Source organism: Thunnus albacares, chromosome 8 (genome assembly GCF_914725855.1).
Source record: "Thunnus albacares chromosome 8, fThuAlb1.1, whole genome shotgun sequence".
Taxonomy (NCBI): Eukaryota; Metazoa; Chordata; class Actinopteri; order Scombriformes; family Scombridae; genus Thunnus; species Thunnus albacares.
Genome location: NC_058113.1, coordinates 18849439 through 18870956, shown reverse-complemented (window position 1 = coordinate 18870956; position 21518 = coordinate 18849439). Strand labels below are relative to the sequence as shown.

The 21518-nt window shown below is 38.6% G+C and overlaps 2 protein-coding genes across 2 annotated transcripts; both read left to right on the top strand.

The window, feature by feature from the left end:
* The first annotated feature begins 4189 nt into the window (after positions 1-4189).
* msmp2 (microseminoprotein, prostate associated 2) lies at positions 4190-5652 on the top strand. The gene is made up of 4 exons (XM_044359949.1): positions 4190-4416; positions 4514-4624; positions 5055-5163; positions 5248-5652. The coding sequence occupies exons 2-4, from the start codon at positions 4516-4518 to the stop codon at positions 5420-5422; spliced, it is 393 nt and encodes a 130-aa protein (XP_044215884.1). The 5' UTR covers positions 4190-4416; positions 4514-4515; the 3' UTR covers positions 5423-5652.
* Positions 5653-6089: 437 nt separating this feature from the next.
* On the top strand, positions 6090-20046 carry nbn (nibrin). Its single transcript, XM_044359262.1, has 17 exons — positions 6090-6574; positions 8944-9065; positions 10970-11097; positions 11290-11449; positions 11538-11641; positions 11752-11869; positions 12924-13114; positions 13236-13336; positions 13446-13578; positions 13684-13892; positions 14367-14529; positions 14953-15604; positions 15759-15848; positions 17442-17582; positions 17852-17965; positions 18043-18092; positions 19708-20046. The coding sequence occupies exons 1-17, from the start codon at positions 6544-6546 to the stop codon at positions 19739-19741; spliced, it is 2541 nt and encodes an 846-aa protein (XP_044215197.1). The 5' UTR covers positions 6090-6543; the 3' UTR covers positions 19742-20046.
* Positions 20047-21518: the final 1472 nt, after the last annotated feature.

The window sequence follows — 21518 nt, the reverse complement described above, 5'->3', positions numbered from 1 at the left end:
ACTTCAAGGTAAAAATACTCCACAACAAAGAAAAATGCTACTTATGTAGAAGCACAGCAGTGTAGCAGAAGAAAAATGTACTTAAAGTAAGAAAAGTGAAAATACTCATTAGGCAGAAGAAGGGCTCCTGTCAGCGTCATATTATGATAATATTGGATTATTATTGATGCATTACCATTTAAGCAGCATTTTATGTTGTAGCTGTCAAAGTAAAGATAATTTTTACTACTTTATGTACTTTAGCTGTCAAATAAGTGTAGTGGAGTAAAATGTTTGCCTTTGAAATGTAGTACAGTACTTAGAAACAGTGACTTGCTTCCACTTACATGTCATACTAATCCTTGTATTCCTGTTTATCTGATGCCCCAAATACAGTAGATGTGACATTTAAGAAGTGTATCTCTGTCAGGGTCTATTAGTACAGTTACTTTTCACAACTGCCACAAACATATAAATAAGTCCCTTGATGCTATTTTGTAGAGTGTAGATTAATTTCTACAACGGTAGCCTAATATCCTAAGTTAATATTCATAAAACCTCCTTATACCAGTCTTCTACTTTGGAAATCCAACATTTAAGGATACTTAAATACTCCGGTGATCATTAGGATATTGTGAAAGAAAATGATTGACACAGACTAGTATTCATGGTTACACATTTAATGTATATGTTTTTATATGTTATGCTATATTTTTCTTTTCTTTTTCTTTTTTTGATGCATATGCATATAAGTATACATGCATAAATCCCTTTATGAAGGTAATCATTTGAGATATTTGTCATTTGATATATTTGAATTTTTAAAGGAAATATAAGTATCAGAGTATGTCTAGTAACTTAGTGAAGTGACCGTCATATGTTCACGTTTGTCCTCCCTACAGACAATAACTGAAAGTTATTTGACTCTACATCTGCGGTCATATGTGTGTCTATATGTGTATGTGAGTGTGTGAGCGAGCTCACAGTAGGATGAACATCACATCTATTGATCAGGCTAATGTGGGGAGGAAAGGCTGCAGGCCACAGCAGTTGATCAATACGCCTCTAATTACATGGGGCACTGAGTGTGTGTGAATGTGTGTGTTACTGAAAAATTGAGTGTAGGTGGTCCCCCCCAAACTCACAGGGTTGCATACTGTATATAAATGCTGTCCCACTGAGGAATTGCTCATACACACAGAGATCATAGCTCACACACACATTTAACAGTTACCACTGGTAATTAATCTCTTTTTACCCTTTTTTTCAACTGCAGAGACACTGAAAGTAGTCACATTTTTACTTGAACTACTTGTTTTACTGACAGGACACTGGGATGTTGAGAATGGATAAAGGGAATGTGGTAAGTATCTTCATTTATTTGTATTTGCATGTAATGTTGGAGGGATTTTTGCTGAGACTGTGGGGTGTTTGTTGCCTCTCCTTTTGTTTGCTTTTGCCATCTACTGTTTCCCATCAGCCCTATGTTTCCTGCAGCAAATAAAACCATTGGTAGCTGATCTTAAATGCCAACAGTATCACTGACGCACTCCTCCTTTACGGCTTCTCCCTGCTGTTGTATCCCTCTTGTGTTGGACAGGTTGTTCAGGTCTTTCCCTATCATAAATACTCCATGCAGTGTAGGCTATTGTCTGTGGCCTACTTTCAGCCGGAAACAAACCGACTGTGTAATGTTTTCAGGATTTATCTCTGTTACTCCCTTGTTTATTCTCACTGCATCGTCTCTCTTATCTGCCACAGGCTGGAGGCTCTGACTGGCTTGAGGCTGTATGATATGTTTGATATTCGGTTGTTCTTGTGCTTGACCATGTCAACTAAATATCAGACATATTCCTACAGAGTCTGGCATTGACTTCTGATCCTTTCCTTGTGTCACTGAAAGAAAGACCCATGAAGTAAGAAGTTCAGGTAAAATGGTTTTGGATGGTAAACTTTGATGTTAACCTGTCATTATTTATCAGTAGATATTGTAGAATATATCATAGTTTCACTTGTTTTAATTGCAATAACCTCTGTGGTCATACAGTACATTATTAGTATGGTAGTACTTTATTGTCAGAAAATGAATGCAGAAATACATAAAACATTAACAATTATGTATTGATTATTACATTTCTCTTTATGTCCTGTATTAAAACAAATAAAAATGAACCTGAATATCATGTTTCAGTTTTTACATGCTCTTTTGTTCTCTCTCTCTGTCAAACACACACACACACCCACACACACAAGACTGACAACTGACTGTTTGTTTTTCTTTTTTTACAATGGCATCTAAGCATGCAATTATATCCTGCTTCATGAGCAAACAGGCGTTGACAAAGCCAAACCTGATAACAATTCCTGACTAGAGAGCAAATAAAATTCCGAAATCTCTCCCTGTTTTGTTTGTTTGTAGAGAAATGTTATATATTATTGATAGCTGTCATTTTCACTCTCCAGCAGCTCTTTGCCTCAGCCTTTATTTTTAGTCAGAATGTATCATCTGTGATTTTGTCCATGCAGGCCACGAATAAAGCCTGATGGCCTATTAATATCTTCTGTCATGATTCATTATTACCTCAACGTCCCCGATTCATGTCGTATTGCATCAGAAATGGCGAGCTACATGCTTCAGTTATTATTTTTGTACTTTAATTAACTGATTTTATGTAGCAGGAACATGCTTTTGGATGTTTGGATAATGAAACTTCCTCCCTCCTGGTCAACGTTCAAGGCCATTTTATTATGTAACAGTCCATTTTCTAAGGAAGCGTAATAAATTATATCTTTATGTGAACAGGCTTGTAGGGGCACTGGCTGGAAAATCCTGGCACAGATGTGAGAAATAATGTGCTTTCTGATCAAATTAGCTCCTGTATCAGAGAACACAATATGAAAATGCAGCTTACAACCTGCTGTCACAAAAAAACTACATTCTCTTGAAGGCAATATGAGGTTGTAACATCTCATGTTTTAAAATAGTACACATACCATTCTATCAATCCCAGAGCCACAGATAAACAGGTTGGAACTGGATAAACAGGTTTGGGTGCACAGACGCTATGTGAGGCAATCTGTTCATCTGAGCAGAAGCATAGAGGAAAACAACACTAGAGGGCGTCTGGGTTGAGTTTATGACCCTGTGTGTATTTTTCTATTTAGCTGGTCTGATCTGTAGTTACACTTTGAGAACCACTTTCAGGTTTGATTTTGACTCTTTTGATCCTGTTGGGGATGGTTGTCTCAGTGTGAGTTAAGTTAATAAGTAGATAGATAGGAAAGGTAGGTTAAGGTCAGGTTAGCCTCTTAGCAACAAGTGTAAGTCAATGAAAGCTCCTCAAAAGTGACAAACAACTCTGTGTGTGCGTGTGCATATGAGCATATGTTATCAGAGCACTCAGGGTGGTTCATTCAAACAAATCCAAGCACAAAGAAAGAAAACACTTAAACCCATCCTCCAACATGAAAAAAATCTTCCTCAAAAACCTCCTCCTGCCCCCCTCTCTGCTCCTCGCTCCTCAAAAAAAAAAAAAAAAACAGCTCACAATGACGCAAAAACATATGTCAAAAAGACTTTAAATATGGAAATTAAACTTAAAAGTTCACTGAATCGTGTAAGAGCATTATCAGAATCCTTTAATTTGCATCGTGACTCATTAAGAATCTGATATGAAATTGAATTAAGCAACTGATGTGCATCCATATTATAGATTATCAGTCGTTTGTAAGGGAAAGACAATCAAATCACGTGCTTGGCATCTCTATTTGAAGACAATAATACAAACTTAACCTTTTTCAAATGTGATTTTAAAGATTTTTTTGCATTAAAAGATCTATACATGCATCTAGATGATGAGCAGGGGTCAAAGGTTCATGTGTAAACACACATTCAGCTCCTTTGTAGCACAAAAGGCCACTGGTTGGCTGGTGTCACCAGTGTGATCTACAGATAGGGTCAAATGGCAGCCACTGAGACAAATGTTATCTGAAAGAGTGCACACTGTATACTCTGGGGCAATTTCTGCAAAGCAGTACAAGAGGGAATGACGAACATTGTAATAATAACAGCTGTGTCTCTGTGTGTGTGCATGCTGTATGTGTGCGTGCAGATATAGAATGACAATTAATGAGAAGCAGGGAGGAGGGGAAGGAGGGGGTGGGGGGGGTGGGGGGGGTGGACAAATAGAGAGAAGAAAGTGGAAATCAGTACAGGGATAAAGACATGCTGGTGAGGTATAAATATCTGAGACCACAGCAGGGACATCAGAGTGCATCAGTTCAAGAGTGGCACTGAAGGGGAGACACGAAGAGCCAGAAGGGAAGAAGGAGAAATTGAAAAACAACAAGAGCGTGAATGAAAGCAGAAAGAGAAGGACTGAAAGAAAATACAGCAAGGGAGCGTTTTTATATAACATAGTGGAAACTTAACAATAGGTAAGACTAACAATCTGACGTCTCTCTCATCTTAATACAATATTTTTGGTGGGTTTTTTTTTTTTTTTTTTTTTACCTGTGCACTGCTTCTTTTCAGAAATGGCAAACACAACAGGAGGAGTGCTCTTGGCTTTATTGTTCGTCCTCAGTGCCAGTGTGCCATGCCTTTCTGTGTATAACAGTGGGGAGTGCTTCTTCAACACCAAAGGTACAGTACAGTGTGAGTGATTGTGCACAGTACAATTTTGAGCCACTTGTACTATACTTTTATGCTATATTTTATACTTCTACTCTACTATCCTGAGGGCAATATCACACTTTTTGCTCCGCTACACTTATTTGACTGCTATAGTTACAGATTACTCAGCAAATTTTAGGTTTTACGTCCATAAACATGATAAGTTTGTACAATATGATGCATATATGTAGCATAAACTACCAGAATATAGATGCATAGATAACACATTAATGCATCAGTAATAATAAATCTAATATGTATAATCATTTAAAAGTATGACAGGGACCATTATGCATAATGAGTGCTTTCACTTTTAATACTTAAAGTATATTTTGCTGGAGGACTTTTTGTAATGGAATATATTTTATGTATCACAATAACTGATATTTTACATTTCCAGGGAGCTGTGAACACATGGGACAGGTATACGGCATAGGAGAGAGCTGGATAACCAGTGACTGTTACCAGTGTGTCTGCATGGAGCCTTTTGGAGTAGGATGCTGTGACCAGTGAGTTTGTTTTCATTTAACCCCAAAAAGTACTTATTTGGATGTAGCATATACACTCTAATATGACTCTGATCTTCCCTGCAGTGGATCCAAACCTGTGGACTATCCAGACTGGTGTGAGATCGTCCGTAAACCGGACTCTTGTACCAGCGTAGCAGTGATGAGAGCCAATCATAAGCTACCCTGCCTCTGGGGACGAGGCCGTCTGAGACAAGCTGCAGGACAGCCGTGGAAATCTGACAATGATCCTTTATTTTAGGTTCAGCAAATCATGCAAAGGAAAGCAATAGATTATGTTTATTTTGGATTTAATAGATAAAGGCCAACAAGTTTTATTTCATCTTGTTGTTTGTGAGAGCCTGAACTGTGTTGAATTTTACAACAAAATCTGCAAATAACTACCACAGGACATATCTGTTTATTATATTTATATTTACTACTTCACATTTTGTTTATGAGTCTAAATGTCTGGTTTGTTTCTGGTTCATGTTTTAAGATTGAATAAAAACCTATATGTCTAATATTTTAATTGTCATTTACTTAATTATGGTATTTATTTGTATTTGTTCTAACTACCTGCTTTCTCTATAATTAAGTAATGACATATTAAATAGGGAATCCACCCTAAAAGAGAATTTGTATTGTGCTATTCCACAAACATTTAGAAGACTGCATGTCACTCTAGCTGGAATTCAGAGCAAGACCTGAAGAGAGGATTGTTATCAGATGACAATTTTTGGTTGGTCCATTGACATAGAATCAAGGGGCTCTGTGAATGTTGTTTTCAGGATCAGAATGAGTTTTGTTAGCCAATTATGCAAGCATACAAAGAATATGTTTTGGCATCTGCTCCCACAAATGCAACATAGAAGAATAAGGAATAAAACTATAACAAAAGTAAGGAAATCTATTTGTTTGATATTGTTTTTTCACCATGAGCACCATGTATAATTGGCTGCCTGAAAGGGAGCGACAGTGACGACACCAGCGCCTTTCTGAAAAGTTCACGTTTTCAACTCGAAGAAGAAGCGCTCAGTGCAACTGCAAAAAAAATGTTGGAGCGCTCTGAAAAAGACGCTAGTGCAGCGTTTTTTTCTCTAGGTGGCCGCATACTAATGCATCCGCTCTCTCCTCATTGGTAACAATTGAAAAGAGGGACTGGCGTTCAGTAAAAAAACGCTTAAGGACACTCAGTTGGTCTGCCAATAAATAAAGAAGAAGAAGAAGAAGCGGCGCAGCATTTTGTCGTCACACGATGGCGCGCCGTGGACGTACACTTTGTTGATAGTGGTTGTGAATGGACTGGTTATTCTTAAATGTTACATTACTTGTTACGCACTGGTGATTTTGATTGATGAAAAACCAACATAAAGCAGTAAAATGTGGATACTGACACCCTTGCAGTCTGGAGGTAACTCTTTCTATCGTTGTTGAAGTTATTACACAGCTAACGGTAGCGGGCTGAAGTTAACGTCCAGAGTTAGCTTTCATTATCAGAGTTCAGACAGTGTGATTAAAAAAAACTCACCAGTAAGAAAATTAACTGTCCGTGTCAGTAAACTTATGTTGTTAATATGACTAAAGGTTTGATGAGATGTTTTGGGTGGAGACTCACTGCGTGGTTTGATGAACTTTGGACAGTAGTCATTAATTAATTAATTAATCATCATTAAGTAGGCCTAACTTTTAGTTTGAAGAGAAGAACACGTGTTTTTGTGGCAGAGCTCATGTTTAATTTCTCTCTGTTTAAATTCATATTAAAGAGGTTGCCTAAATATGCCAGTGAATCATGTGGTGTACAAAATTTACATTTATTTGTAATCCCTTTGCAGGAAATAAAAATAAATGCATATATACAATATCATCATTACCAAGCACAGACAGAATTGTAGATTATATAATGGTCTTTCGACTAGCAGAAGAGAAACATAAAAAAAATCCAATTTAGACCTTTAGTTTGCTTGATAGCTGTTCCACATGAGTCTGGTATCCAGAGTCCCAAGTATTTATAACATTCAGTTTCAGTTTCAATTTCAGAACCCTGAAGGGTTTGGATAAGAGCAGTAGGCTGGATACTCTTAAGTGACCTAGAGAATACCATACATTTAGTTTTAATTTAAAACAAGCTTATGCTTGATGAGAGAGAGCTGACATGTATCAAAAGCAGACTGTAGAGTTGCAATGGCCAGATTAAGAGAAGAGCCAGTGACATATAAAATAGTGTCATCTCCATAAAAATGTACATTACAATCTGGGGTTGCAGAGATGATATTGTTAATATATATGGTGAATAAAAGAGGACCAAGAATGGACCCTTGTGGTACATCTATACTAATGTTAAGGGGCCTTGATGTGGAACCATTGGAAACTACTGCCTCAGTTCTGTCTGAGAGATAGCATAAAACCATTTAATGGATTGTTCATCTACTTCAATCAAGCATAGTTTTTCCAATAAAATACCATGATCGACTGAGGGAAATGCTTTAGATTCATCTATGAAAAGTGCAGCACAGTATTGATGATTGTCCAAGGTTTCAAAAATATTGTTTAGTACACATAATGCAGCTGTTGTTGTGCTATGACTTGATCTAAATCCTGATAGTTCATATACTAACATATATACTAACATGAAGTAATCCAGTATGGATAAATTAGACACTAGACGTTGATGCACGTAGCTTATATATTTATTACAAATTAAATCAGGCGCAGTTTACAAATTAGCAATTGGATGTTTGTTTAGCTTTTTATCTCATAGTAAAGCATTTTAGATGCTCATACAGCATGTTGAGATTGAACTTTAACTGTGATATTTAGATTTTATCTTGTGTAATAAATCTGAAAGGACAAGTAGTTCATTGAGCTTTTTTTGTTTCCCCAAAGAAGATGTGCAAATTTGACACATTTTTGTCCCAACGTCAGTCCTCTTAGTAGCGTCATAAGGTTAAACCTTCACTGCTATGATGGTGTAAAAATGGAGTGTAATGTGTTGTCTTTCCCTGGTTGTAAAGGTTGCATGACACTATAATGACAGCATTTTGGAAATGGTAAATGTACTGCACTATTATAGAGCTGACATGCAAAGCACTGGCCATCAGTATCAATAATATGGGGCCAGTGTTTTGTTGAAGAACCTGGGTTTGAAGCACCAACCCTACAATTATCAGCTATCCAACTCAACCACCTGAGCTACAGCTGAATCTACTCTGCTAGATTCCTGTCAGGGCCAGTACTGACTTAGTAAGCAGATCAGACATTGACCAAATGTGACTGATCCCTGCTACATCAGATTTACCTTCAGAGCAAATCCTGTCCTCATGTTACCTTACATAAAAATGATCCCAATGAATTCCATCAAGTGTGGTATACAGATTATACATTTGGGAATTAGTATCAACACTCTGCAGAAACCCTGAGTATCAGAATTGGTAACAGTAGAGAAAAATTCGTGAGAAAAAAATCACATTATTGATTTTTATTTTTCCTCAGTGACCATATCTCCCTCAGTTTAGTTTAATGATTGTGTGAAGCCTTCAAATGTCATTAATATGTAGTCATATTAATGATACCAAGGTACTAAGTCAAATATATTGTGATATTTGATTTTGTCTATATTCATCAGCTCCACGGCATAGTGAAATTATTTTGTGGAAGGTGAATGGGAACACATTTTAAAAGTCACATGCAGTAAGATATTTTTTCAACTTGCTATGTTACTATATGACTAATGTTTGTAATCATATATTAGAAGGCCAATAACTGGCTTTGTGTCACTCCCAGGTGAGATCCACTATCTCCTCTCCAGTAAAGAGTATGTGGTGGGGCGCAAGAACTGTGACATCCTCTTGCCCAGCGACCAGTCCATCAGCCGGGCTCACGCTCACCTCACTGCTACTGACCAGGTGAGAAAAAGAAGGCAAATGAGAGGGTGATATGGCAAGAGAATTTCCATATAGAGGTAATTATTTTTATAGACTGAATATGTGCAACAGAGTATGCTGTGCTGTCAATTCCTTATCAATAGAATTTGTATTGTGCTGTTCCAAAGATATAGACAGGTAAATCAATACCTACGAACATATACTACTTAAAACAATGCGGCCGAGGGGTTTAGTTGATCTGTTAATGTCTTTGCTTTCCTTTGTAGTTCTCATTTTTTGACAGTTTTTCCTAGAATCTATCTAGAGACAAAGACTCAGATGACAGATGTTAAAATGATCCTCCATCCAAACTTGTTTACCTCCCTCAGTGGATGTTACTGTATGATCTCGTAGTCATCATGTAATTAACAGAAGATGGGTCCACTTGGGTACAGTGGATTCCAAAGGTGACAACTTTTCACGGCAGAAAAAAACTAAATTAAAACGCTCATAGAAATTGCTCAAAGCTATATAGCATCGTAATTCACTTCTCTATTGTTTATCCACATGCTTAATGTCTTCCAAACAAACATCAAACACACAGACAGACAGATTTAGGCGTAGTTTACCCAGCAGCAGCAGCAGCAGCAGCAGCAGGACTGTAATGCACTCACTCTTACTGCCATGACATCAAGCCAGCTGCTCATTATTCTGTAGAAAAACAAACTGTCACCCAACACCACAAACAGTAATTTGAGCTTGGGAGTCATTTGACACTGTCACTTCTTGTCTGTGAATAGGATCACATTCTGATTTTGCATTATAATTGTATGTGGTGTAAAGTAGTGACAAATGTATACCAAGTAAAATCTCTGACAAAGTGACATCCGACACAAATTACAATTAGAACATACTGTCAATACTCTATACCAGGTGTTTGATTATAAAAGTGTTCCAGTTAGAGTGCGCACAGTTTGTATAGTAGTTTTATATTAGTGTGATTTTTTTGCAGGAGTATCAAGATGTGAAACCTTTTTAATAATATGCAATACAGATGAGTAACTTGATTTAATTTGGAAAATATTTGCCATTTGTGTTTTGTGACACTTTAAGACAGCAGATGGTGCTATTGCACTGGTCCTTCATAACTAAAACTAGTAAAATGTGGTCACTCACAAGTGTAATACTGTTCAGCTGTTTATGATGGACTGCTAAGAGATTTGATATCTCCTGTGTCAATACTTATTGTGGAGAGAGTTTAAAAGCTTGCATCTTTACTAAACACTGTCAAAAAATAATCTACATAGGTTTAAGGCCAGTTATGTTTTTGATTGTTTAATGGCTTGTGTCTGAAGAAATGGTCTGTAAGCTTACAGCTTCCATCTGTCTAATGGAAATGGAAATTATTTTTATTATTAGTTCACTGCATATTTAAATCATCACCAACCCTTCTAGCATAGATCTTTCCTTTTGTCTATGTTCATCTGAACCCACTGGATATATTTTTCTGCTGAAAATCCTATTTGACTGCAGAACTTGCCATTTAGTTTTACAAATTAAACCATATATAATATATATATATACACACACACACACACACACACACACACACACACACACACACATATATATATATATATATATATATATATATATATAATATCAACAATGAGATTGACTTTAATAATGCTCCACTAAAAGGTTTATACTCAAAAAAAGTAATGTATTTGACCACAGTCTTATATGTCACCTGTTAAGCACTCAGTCAAGGCTGCAGTCCTGTCTTTTAGTTCTTAAGTTGGTCTTTAAGGTTCAATTGATTTTCTGAGCTTGCGATACATTTCTATCTTAGGTTTAGTTTCTTGTTGAGGTGTGGATAATTGAACAAGAAGTTGCTTTGCCTGATGGACAATGTCATGAGTTTCTTTCATGTATTTTACTCATAGACTCTGACTGTTAAGGACACCTCCAAGTATGGTACCTTTGTGAACAGCAAGCGCCTGGCAGAGAACACACCAGTGAACCTGAAGTCAGGGGACAGTATTACATTTGGGGTTTTTCATAGCAAATTCAGGTATGTGACTGAAACAAGGTTAGTTATATTTTACATCACAGAACCATGATTTTGTCTTTTGAAATCACTAACTAGCACTGCCATGTCTTTCATTTCCCCAAACTTAGAAAACGCAGAGTATAACATACAGTTAATACAAATTTCATTCATTCTGCATTATGAATGTCCCTTACTGTCTCTTTTTCACCTCAGTGTGGAACATCAGAAGCCAGTGGTGTGTTCTTCATGTTTGGACAATGATGGCAAGGCGTCACTCTCTCAGGCCCTGCTGCCTTTGGGTGGAAAGCTGGTCAACTCGTGGACTCAGGACTGCACCCACCTGGCCATGCCTACTGTTAAAGTGACCATCAAGGTCAGGACCAGATTTTGTATTCTCATTAGCACATGTGATGTGTTCCTCCCTGCCAATGTGTTGATGTGCCTTCTGTTTTCCTAATTAGACTATTGCTGCTCTGCTGTGCTGCCGTCCCATAGTGAAGCCGGAGTTCTTCTCAGAGCTCAGCAAAGCTGTTCAGCAAAAATTATCCCCTCCTAAAGCTGAGAGGTACAACACAACCTATCCTACGTATACACATTTGCACTGAGGCTGAATTGAACATCAGAGGCTACACTGAACCGAACATTATCTCATCTATGCTGCTTATTGTTTTCAAGTTTCACCCCTGAGATCGATGAGCCCAGCCTGAATAAAGAGGATGTGAACCTTGAAGCTATTCCAGCACGCAAACAGCTTTTCACCGGATTGATCTTCATTTTTCTCAGTGCCAAACAGGTTTGTCTCCTCCTTTCATGTGATTACCTAATATTGTAGTCATGCTCATCAAACTACAAGGTAAACACTAGAGTTGTGTTTGCAGCAGGAGGTAAGAGAACAACAACTACAGTGCGGTCATTTATAATTGTTCTGTAGTGATCCTCCCCATTAAAGGATAACAAAACTCCTGAGGGTTATAGAGATGAGCACTTATTATGGGCTATGTAATCGACCATCACCGTGCTTGTTTTTCAGTCATTAGCTTCAAAAATTATGGAAAGTCACGTGATCTTGTGAGCTTCATGTTTATCAGCTGAGTATGAGTTGCCAGGCAGTCGGCAGCACTGGGAGCCTCTGGGAGACTCACTGCTCCACTGGAGAGCCTCGTATTCACAAGGACTACAACTAATAATTATTTACACTTTTCATGGATCTATCGATTATTTTATAGATCACTTTATGAATTATCTCATCTATAACATGTCAAAAATAATGACAAACACCCATCATGAGCCAGAATTATAATTTAATACTTTTTTACATAGTTTCATCAGGAAGCAAAGACAGGAAGTATTTGTTTAATAACAATATGTAGGAAAGTATTTTTAATTTACTGTTATGCAGTATTTCTATGGATTCTACTTTCTGCAGTGATATCTCATATTTGGTCAAGCAGCACCTGTTTTTGTTGGGATGTAGATTGTTTTTCTCCTATTTTAAACTGTAACCAACAAATCTGCAGTTTTTTTATTTGATTTGACTAAAATTGACAGAAATATTTCATGATGAGGTTGTATATTACCATGCCGAAATCCAGAAAAAGGTAACAGAAGCAGCTGAAATCAAGCAGCTGTCATTATAATAAAGCACCATGCTTTTATTATAACTAAATTATTGACAAGTCACTGAAAGGCTTGAGCCTTCAATTAGAACAATAGTGAAATAGAGAGCCTTAAGCTACAACTAGGATACATCAAATAGTGAAATAAATGATCTTAAGCATTTTATTGTCAGTAGGAAAACAGATTAACTGTGCGGTTGTGTAACTGCTGCTCCTCTATGTTGTTTGCAGCTTAAGCGTCTGAGTGCAGCAGTGAATTTTGGAGGTGGTAGGAGCCAGTTGCTGGAGGAGGGCTTCCTGCCCCGCGACCTGCTGGAGTCTCCACAAAGCTGTGTGGTCGACATTACAACTGGCAGCTCCCAAACTCTGCTTCCTCCCTCGGCCACAGAGTGGGCAAACTCTGTGAAGAACATTGTTCAAAGGTTTGCACAAACTCCTCGGCAGCAACACACATAAGAGTGTGTTTTGGCAATTTACTTGTCTAGATGATGATTTGTGAGGACTTTATAACCTGACCTCTGTCTTCTTTTTCCCCTGACACAGAAAAGGCCTTCGTCTCATCACAGAGTCTGAAATTGGATTGGCTGCCATCTATGCTTCCCGTGACAAGTACTGCAATCCATCCAGTGTGATACCAGATTCAGGTGGGGGAACAGACAGATTACAAACTACCGAAGGTTGTTGTGAGGTTCTGTTTTTCATTTTTGTGGAAAAGCACCACTTTCTTTATATAAATCTTTGTTTATGTTTTAGGGTCAGTACCAAAGGTGACGCCCAGAATTCCAAGTGCCTCTCTGTCACAGAACGTGGCGGTGGACGAGACTGTGTTACCTGCAGCGTCTCAGAACATCACAGCATATGCAGTTAACACAGAGACATCACAACGGTACAAACACACTTTTACAGACAATCTGTTAAAGTTGACCAGATTTTTCATTCTTCTGTCCGCTGCAGAAAGTCTGTCTGATGTATTATTTTACTTATTTAACAGGACGACGCTATGTGAGGTGACCAGGGTGACATCGGTAGGAGAGACTCCAGAGAAGAGGCCAAACCGCAACACCAGCCAGCTTGGCCGATCCACACCCACAGCTCAGAAGACGGCCACTCAGTGCATCGTGGCTGACACTATGAGCTCATCATTCAACGCTGTGGAGAACACAGACTCACCGAGGAAGAAGCCTGAGTCCAGACTGACAGGTAGCTGCATGAATGTATTAGTGATGTGCCGATTTTCTCTCCCAATACCGATTCCAATACGACTGCTCTTTTTTCTTTTTCACATTAAACTCTTTGTGGAACTGATGAGACTCTGTGTAACACAACATGGGGCTATGCTGTAACTACACATAATTCCTCTTAATTGTAAATGTTCATAAGTGAGACACTTTGTAATGATGAACAACACTCCTTTGTTTTTATTATTTAGCTTTTGTAAATTTTAAATATATATATTTTTAAGGGTTTATAAAGTTGTGCTGTTACAATTGTATAATGACAGTGATTAGGAAAAGTATTTAATGTGCTCCACTTGTCACATTTGCGTTTCAAATGTGTTTTGGGGTGGCCTAGTGGTTACTGCAGAAAGACACAAGTTTTTACATTTTGAATCATTCATGATTGCTGTAATTATGTAAGAAATATTCTTTAAAATAAATCTTTTTGCACTTTCAGGTGGAGGCAGTAATGGCATGAGGTCCCAGCCATCCTTTCCTAAGACAAATGGTGGTGTGAAGACATTCCTACAGAGGCAGTCACCCCAGAAAACCTCTGCACAAGCTTCCCCACAGAAACAGTCGACTCTTACCAACTTCTTTCAGCCAGTCAACAAGAAAAGGTAAACATCTGCACCTTGGATCATTCCAGTTATGGTCCAAGGTAATGTAGGGCAGACTTTACAAATCAATATGCACTTACTGTATAACAGCTTTACACAATTACAATAAACCTTTGACTGACTGCAATAAAAGTAGACATAACGCTTACGGCCTGCACCTCTAAACAGGATAAACATTTTAGAAAATAGATGGATGGATGATGTTTGGTCATAATCACAAATTGATTTTCTTTTCTTAGTGGAATGAAGAGAAAGGAATCACACTACAGTATGCTTTAGAATATAGTCATTGTAGGCCTGTACTTATTTTGATAATTACTGAATAAGATGAAAATGTTAATATAGTGTGAAACACTTAATTCAAAACATGTTATAGGGATAACAAGGCCTAAAAGTCTTTCTTCCTTTCATCCGGTCATCAAGGGCTCTGGAGGACGAGTTCTCTGCTGTTATGTCAGAGCCAAAGCGGCCTGCCCTGGAATCATTCTTCAGCATCAAGACTCCAGACACGTCAGTCACGTCTAAAGAAATGACCTCACGTTCAGACAGAGTCCGTGCAGCCACGTCCCAGACTCCGCTGGGGTCAGCAGCTGATCTGTTCATGGGACAGTCAGATGCTCCGTCAGAAAGAGTCTCCCACGCTGCCAAGGGGGAACCACTGAGCAGAAAGAGGAAGGAGATGGAAGAAGTGATACAGATGGATGAACTTGAGTCTATAATGTCTGAGGATATGGACTGGTTTGATGAGAAACCACAAGCAAGAATGCACAGTTCAACTGAACAGAAACAAGCTACTGTGGAGGCTTCATCTTCAAGCAAGAGGCAACGAATCCAACGAGAAGAAAGTGGAATAACCAGCCAAAGGCTACAGGTGGGCCTGGAAAAAGAATCAGGTACAAATAAGAACCAGAGCGTAAAAACTGAACAGCATATCGTCTCCATCAAGACCGAGCAGCTTGATCCATCAGAATACAGGACAACAAATCATGAGTCCAGCAAACCTCCAAAGATGTCATCTGCCAGTAAAAATCAGAACTTAGAACCTTTTGATGAAGATGACGCGTCTTTCATTGAGGTGAGGAAAGAGAGTTTAATGTAAGTTTGTTCATCCATTAATCCACAGGATGGAAATTTAAACTGTCTCAGCTCACAAGATTGAATCACTTCTCTTTTATATTCAATTATGTTTCAGTATTCCATTACATTTTTCTCCCACTTTATTCTTAAAGGATTTAGAACTACTCAAAGCAGATATTTGTCAGCCTGAAGTAAAGACTGAGGCCCCTCTGAAACCTGTTACAATCAAACAGGAGGCCCAAGTAAGTTGTCTTGTCTCTCTTTCTCCTGTTGAATAAGCACAGTTTTCAGGCTTTACCTTGATGCTGTATTTCCGAGCTTTAATATTTGTCAAAATAAGCCTGTCAGTAAACTAACCTACTATTTCCTATGGCTGCAAGCCAACAGTGTTTACTAAATGGCACATCAAAAGGTTTTGATGCGGCTCACAGCTTCACCTCAGTTCAATCTCAGAGCATCATCTCAAATTTCAGTGTTAACTGGCATCTAAGAACTATAAGAGTGGCTAGCCAGTGAATTTGTTGTCTGTGTTGACACTTAAAATCTTCCAGATGCAGGGTAAACAAGTCGTTTGTGTTTGTGATGTATTCAGTCTCTCCAAGGCTTAAGAGCAATCAATGAGGAATAGTTACGGCCTGAGCCCCAAAGGGGCAAAGACCCTCTTGTATCTGTTCTGTTTCTTTCTTTCTTTCTTCTTTGTTCATTAATCTGCCACTTCAACCCTAAATTTGACCCCCTAAACATGCTCAAAAACTCACCAAATTTGGCAAGCACATCAGGTCTGGTGAAAAATTTGATAAAATGTAAAAATGATCCCCAAAGTACTTTGTGCGTTGAGTTTTGATGTTACGCCATGACAGAGGAAGTTGCTATAACTTTAGTGCAAATGCTCCAGTCTGCACCAAACTTTGCATGTTTGATAAAAGTCCCGGCCTGAACACGTCCTCATGACAATATTCAGTCTGAATAGCGCCCCCTACGAAATTGCAGCAAAGCAGCCCCAGCAGCGGGCAAAATAGTGGACAAAGGAAGTGATGTTTATCTCCTTCTTGCACTGTCTGAAAACAGCCCAGGTTTGAAGACATCTACATGCCCGTGACAGAAGCCCTTCGACTGCGCCGCAGCCCAACGTGCGCAAAGGCACGAAGGCCCGTTCAACGCTGCTTGCAGCTTTAATTTAATCTGAACTACTGTGAGAAAAATGTCAACACAGCATTGTAAACCATTCAGGATTCAAAAATGATACAAACTGCCTGAACACTGTGTCACTATTGTCTAAATCTCTGCACTTTTGTTATCTTTTATACTCTGCAGACACATCTATTCTAGTGTCATTGCACAGCTAGAACTAGAGAAATAATTCGTTTTTTACATCTAGGGGAACTAATTAACACTGAGCCTTGAGGCTATACCAGCTACTAACAGGCCTCAACATACACTGAGTTACATTTGTTGCTGACACCAAACAAAGGATGCCAGTACCTGAACCCCAGTGAGTCCTTGTTTCCTGCTGGGTTGCTGGAAGCCGGGCCCAGCATCCTCTGGTGCCTCACTAACTGGCACTGATAGCTCACAGCTTGGTGTTGGTTTCAGTTAATTTAGATTAAAATATAAACACAGACAGAAACGAAACCAAAATACAAAGATGATGCAAACTTTTGTGCTTTGATGTTTCCCTCCTCCTTCCGCTTGGTGTCTGCCTCTGAAAGGTTTGCATTAGATACAGCGTTCGGCAGATAATCAGTAGGACTACGACAACCATGTGACTGTGACACTAGAAAGAATACCAACTCTCCATCAGACAAAAGCTGTTTTCTTAATGTGCTGTTTTGCAGGAATCAAAGATTGATGAAGACCTTCCTAAAAAGCTGGTTGTGGTGGAGTTTCGATCTCTCACTATAAATGCACCTCGCAAAACCAAACCACAACAGATGCAGGGCAATGGCTACGCAAAGAACTTCAAATGCTTCCGCAAGGTCAGACTCAGATTCATCTTGCACAACTGAAACACACTATAAAGCCTCTTTTGATGTTCAGAAACAGTATAAATATTTAGTTACTCTCTTATTATATAACTCACCTTTTTTGGGGGGGGTGACTACAGTCAAAATCAAAATAATATAGTTTAATATGTTCAAAATCAACTTTCCAACCCCACTGCAAATAAAAAATATCCTACAAAGTTTGCCTGACGTACAGAATAATTTCCTTTTTTCATATTAATGTTCTTGTGTGCATGTCACAGATGCGAGTGCCAGGTACAGAGGGCTCACCGCACATCATTGGAGGGTCTGGTCTGCTGGTTCACAACAGGGGCAAGAACACTGACCTGGATGAATGGCTGAAAGATGCAGCTGAGGTACTGTTGTCACTCTTAGTTCCTCCATCTGTCTGTAAAAGTTTTCCATTCATGATTTGAGTCTGTGTTTGTTTCAGGAGGAACGTCGCAGCAGACAGGAGGAGTCTGTAGGAGATGACCTCTTCAGGTGAGAAACTGGATCTCATTTTGTGTTAGAAGACAATGTGTAGTAACCTTATATATCCCCCTCTCAGCCTCCTGAAAAGACCCGTCACATGTCTGTTAGGTTCATAGATTGAGTTGTGCTTCTCCAAACCATTTTGTTTTACCTCTGTTTTGTCATTAGGTGATGATCACAGTAGACACTGACATTTACTTTAGTTACTCTCTTGTATGTTACCTGAGTCTGGATGTTTCATTCCTCCAGCAAAAGGGAGAGTCTAGTCATGACTTACATATATACTATAGGTGGGATAATTGCTCCGAATGAGTCATATATTAAGGTTTGTTATTCAATATGAATTCTGCTTTTAAATAATACAGACAAAAATAATATTGGGGATTAACCTCCTCCGTCCCACCCCTATTGTGGAGCCTAAAATGACTGTAGCTCCTGAACCACGGTGACCATATGCACAAATATGGTCTTGCCAGAAAGGAAACCTCCCAAAGTTTCTTGTGAAAGTATCAGAAACATTCTAGGTGATACAGAAACAGCCCAGATGTTCTTTGAAGTTGGTAAGAATGGAAAAACTTAAAATAAAAAAGCTCGTTTCAGCCTGAATAACTGCCTGTGGTTTTGTCTGTAAAGGTCAGGGGAAGTATGGTGCTGTAAACAAAATACCTGCCTCAAATTTGAAGAAGATAGCTCACAGTATGACAATTGTACAGTGTTTCCTGATTTCCAAAAAGGACATTTGCAGACTCCATATTTTCATAAACACAAGGTCTTCTTGATTAAGGTAAAACCACAAAGGGTGTGACGTAGCGAGGCAAGGAAGGGAGAGAGGGCCAACTGGACGCTGGTGTCCTAGTGGAGTTCATAAGATTAAACTGAGAAACTACTGTTAATGTTAATGGTGTGCCTTTCGCCTTAATATAATGTAATGTGTGTCCTCTTTTTAATGTTCATTGTCTGGCCAGATAGGTATGAATGTTATCAGCTTCCTCCCTGATATAGACCTCAGTTTATAGAAGGCTTGTACCTGACTTGCTTTGTCCATCGCTTCAAGTATATATGATACCTGACACCTCCTCTTGTCTGTCGTTATGATCATGTGCAGACAACAGCTGAGAAATATGGATATGGGGCCACTGTAGCTTTGGTTTAACCAATCAGAACTTAGTAATTCTTTTGTCACAGCGGTTGCCAGGGTAACAGAGGTGATGTAAGCTGGCGCTGCTGCTGCTGCCGTTGCTGGCGTGTTTTCTTTGACTAAGCAGAAAAGAGACAGTCTGAGATTGATTTAGTGTGTGTGTGTGTCAAGGCTGAGCTGTTTGATCACTGAGTCATGCTCAGTCAGTCATGCGTAGCCGGGGAACAGACTCTGCTGCTAAGAAAACAATCCGCTATTTTTTTGGTAGGTCTAAACGAAGTGTCCAGACGTGGTTTATAGGAAGCTTGTTTGCTTTAAGCTGTTCAAACACTGTCCATGTTTTACAGCGCTTAATTTGGGCTGTTTTTATTGTTTGTTCAAAATGCCTCTAAGGACATTGAGGAATGATCCATGAGGAATGTTAAAAGCCCATCCTGACATGGAGATAAAACTCGTGTGTGTGTGTGTGTGTGTGTGTGTCTTCAGGTACAACCCCACCAAACTAACCAAGAGAAGATGAAATGCCTTCATCTTGAGGTCCTCCAGAGGGAAAACATTTCAAAGGCACAGGAAGCATGTCAAGGACTGAAGAAATCATTTGTCAGATAACTGTTACTGTAACTGTTATCTGTATTTCAACTATAAAGTTGATAGATAAAATGTAGTTAACTCTTGATAACTGCTCAGATTATAAGAAATGTTTAACAATGTTATATTTTGGTTTTTTTCCTGTTCTGTCTTAACCAGTCGTTTGAAATGTCTTTATACCCTCCCCTAATTAAGCCATTGACAGCAAGTAATGTAACATAAAGTCTCATGATCAGAGCTTTTTCTCAAAGTCTTTATTTGTCAATAATAAAAAATACGGCATACAAAACATTAAAAACTCTTCAGTTGTACAAGAGAGCATTAAAACTCTACATGCTGAAAGCAGCTTTTCCTTTGCTTTGAAGTTAAGACCAAATGTGTTCCCTGGTTTAGCTGAGCTAGAAACTTGTCGAGTGGGTAAGAGGAGAAGGATTCAAGTGTTATCATTTCTCAAATGTTCTCCGACAAGCCACCCCTTTAGGCACTTTTACATATCTGAAACTATTCAGATAGGTAGTCATCATGCCAAAACATATCTTGGCCTTTGCTGTGCAGACAGTTGAACTGTTCCTTCATATTCACAGCAAGTGCCCTGTACAAGCTGAGAGTTAACTCAGCTTGAATTGTGCAAGTCTGATCCTTTCATGGGCAGCAGGGTGGCAAAAGGAAGTAGGAGACTGCCTTTAAACACTTTTTCTCTAAATTGCAATGTGATTATATTGCCTATTACTTTGTGATTAAAGCAAATTTTCCACTAAATACTTAGAAGTTGCTTTCTAGCATCCATACAAATCTGTTTTAAAAATGTAAATTCTATGAATGGACACAAAATAAACCCGTTAAGCAAGCAGACAGCTCTTGGGAGTTGACAGTGGGGGACAAGTGTGTCTGACCTGGATGTAACAGGTTCAAATTTTTATCTTTCCTTGAAGTAAATTCAAAACTATAATGAGAGTTATCTCCACTGCTGAAACAGCCAGTCTCCTCCGCAGTCCTTCAATGTACTGGCTTAACTCTTCCCACGTCTGTCCTTACAGCACTTTTCTGTCTTCTGCTCACAGCGGCTGCTGCTAGGCAATAGTTCATGCCTGCATGCATATATTTAATATTTATATCAAAACAATATTCAGAAGTCAGTGAAAGAAGAATCAAGGAATAATTCAGTTGAAATTCAATATTAAACACCAGTAACAACAATTTCACTAATTAACTGTTATATGATTACCAAAAATTAAACAGTAATGTGTTCTACTACTTTGTTAGTGTAAAAGTAATATGACTACAGTAACATTTTCCTAAGTAATGCATTACCCCCCCAACACTTACTCTGACTACCATATTATATTGAAGGGGGCAAAAGAAGAATTTCCATACACAAGGATCAAAATGTCACATCACAATTAACAAACCTTGAGTTGTGTGTGAGCAGCACGAAAATTATGCATATGGCGACACACTCTTTGCAGACGGTGTTTAAATAACTGGAACGAAGGCAGAAATGGAAAATTGATTGCTACTGTCACTGCTCAGAACCTCTCTTAACTGCACTTAATGAAACAGTAGTTAGTGTTTACTGTGAAGCTGTATAAAGAAATGGCAGAAGAATTATGCAGCTATAGATACACACGTGTAGAGCTGGGCAACATGGGGGGGGGGGGGGGGGGGGAAACAAAGTCTGACATTGATCGTATCATTTGGGAAACATTATT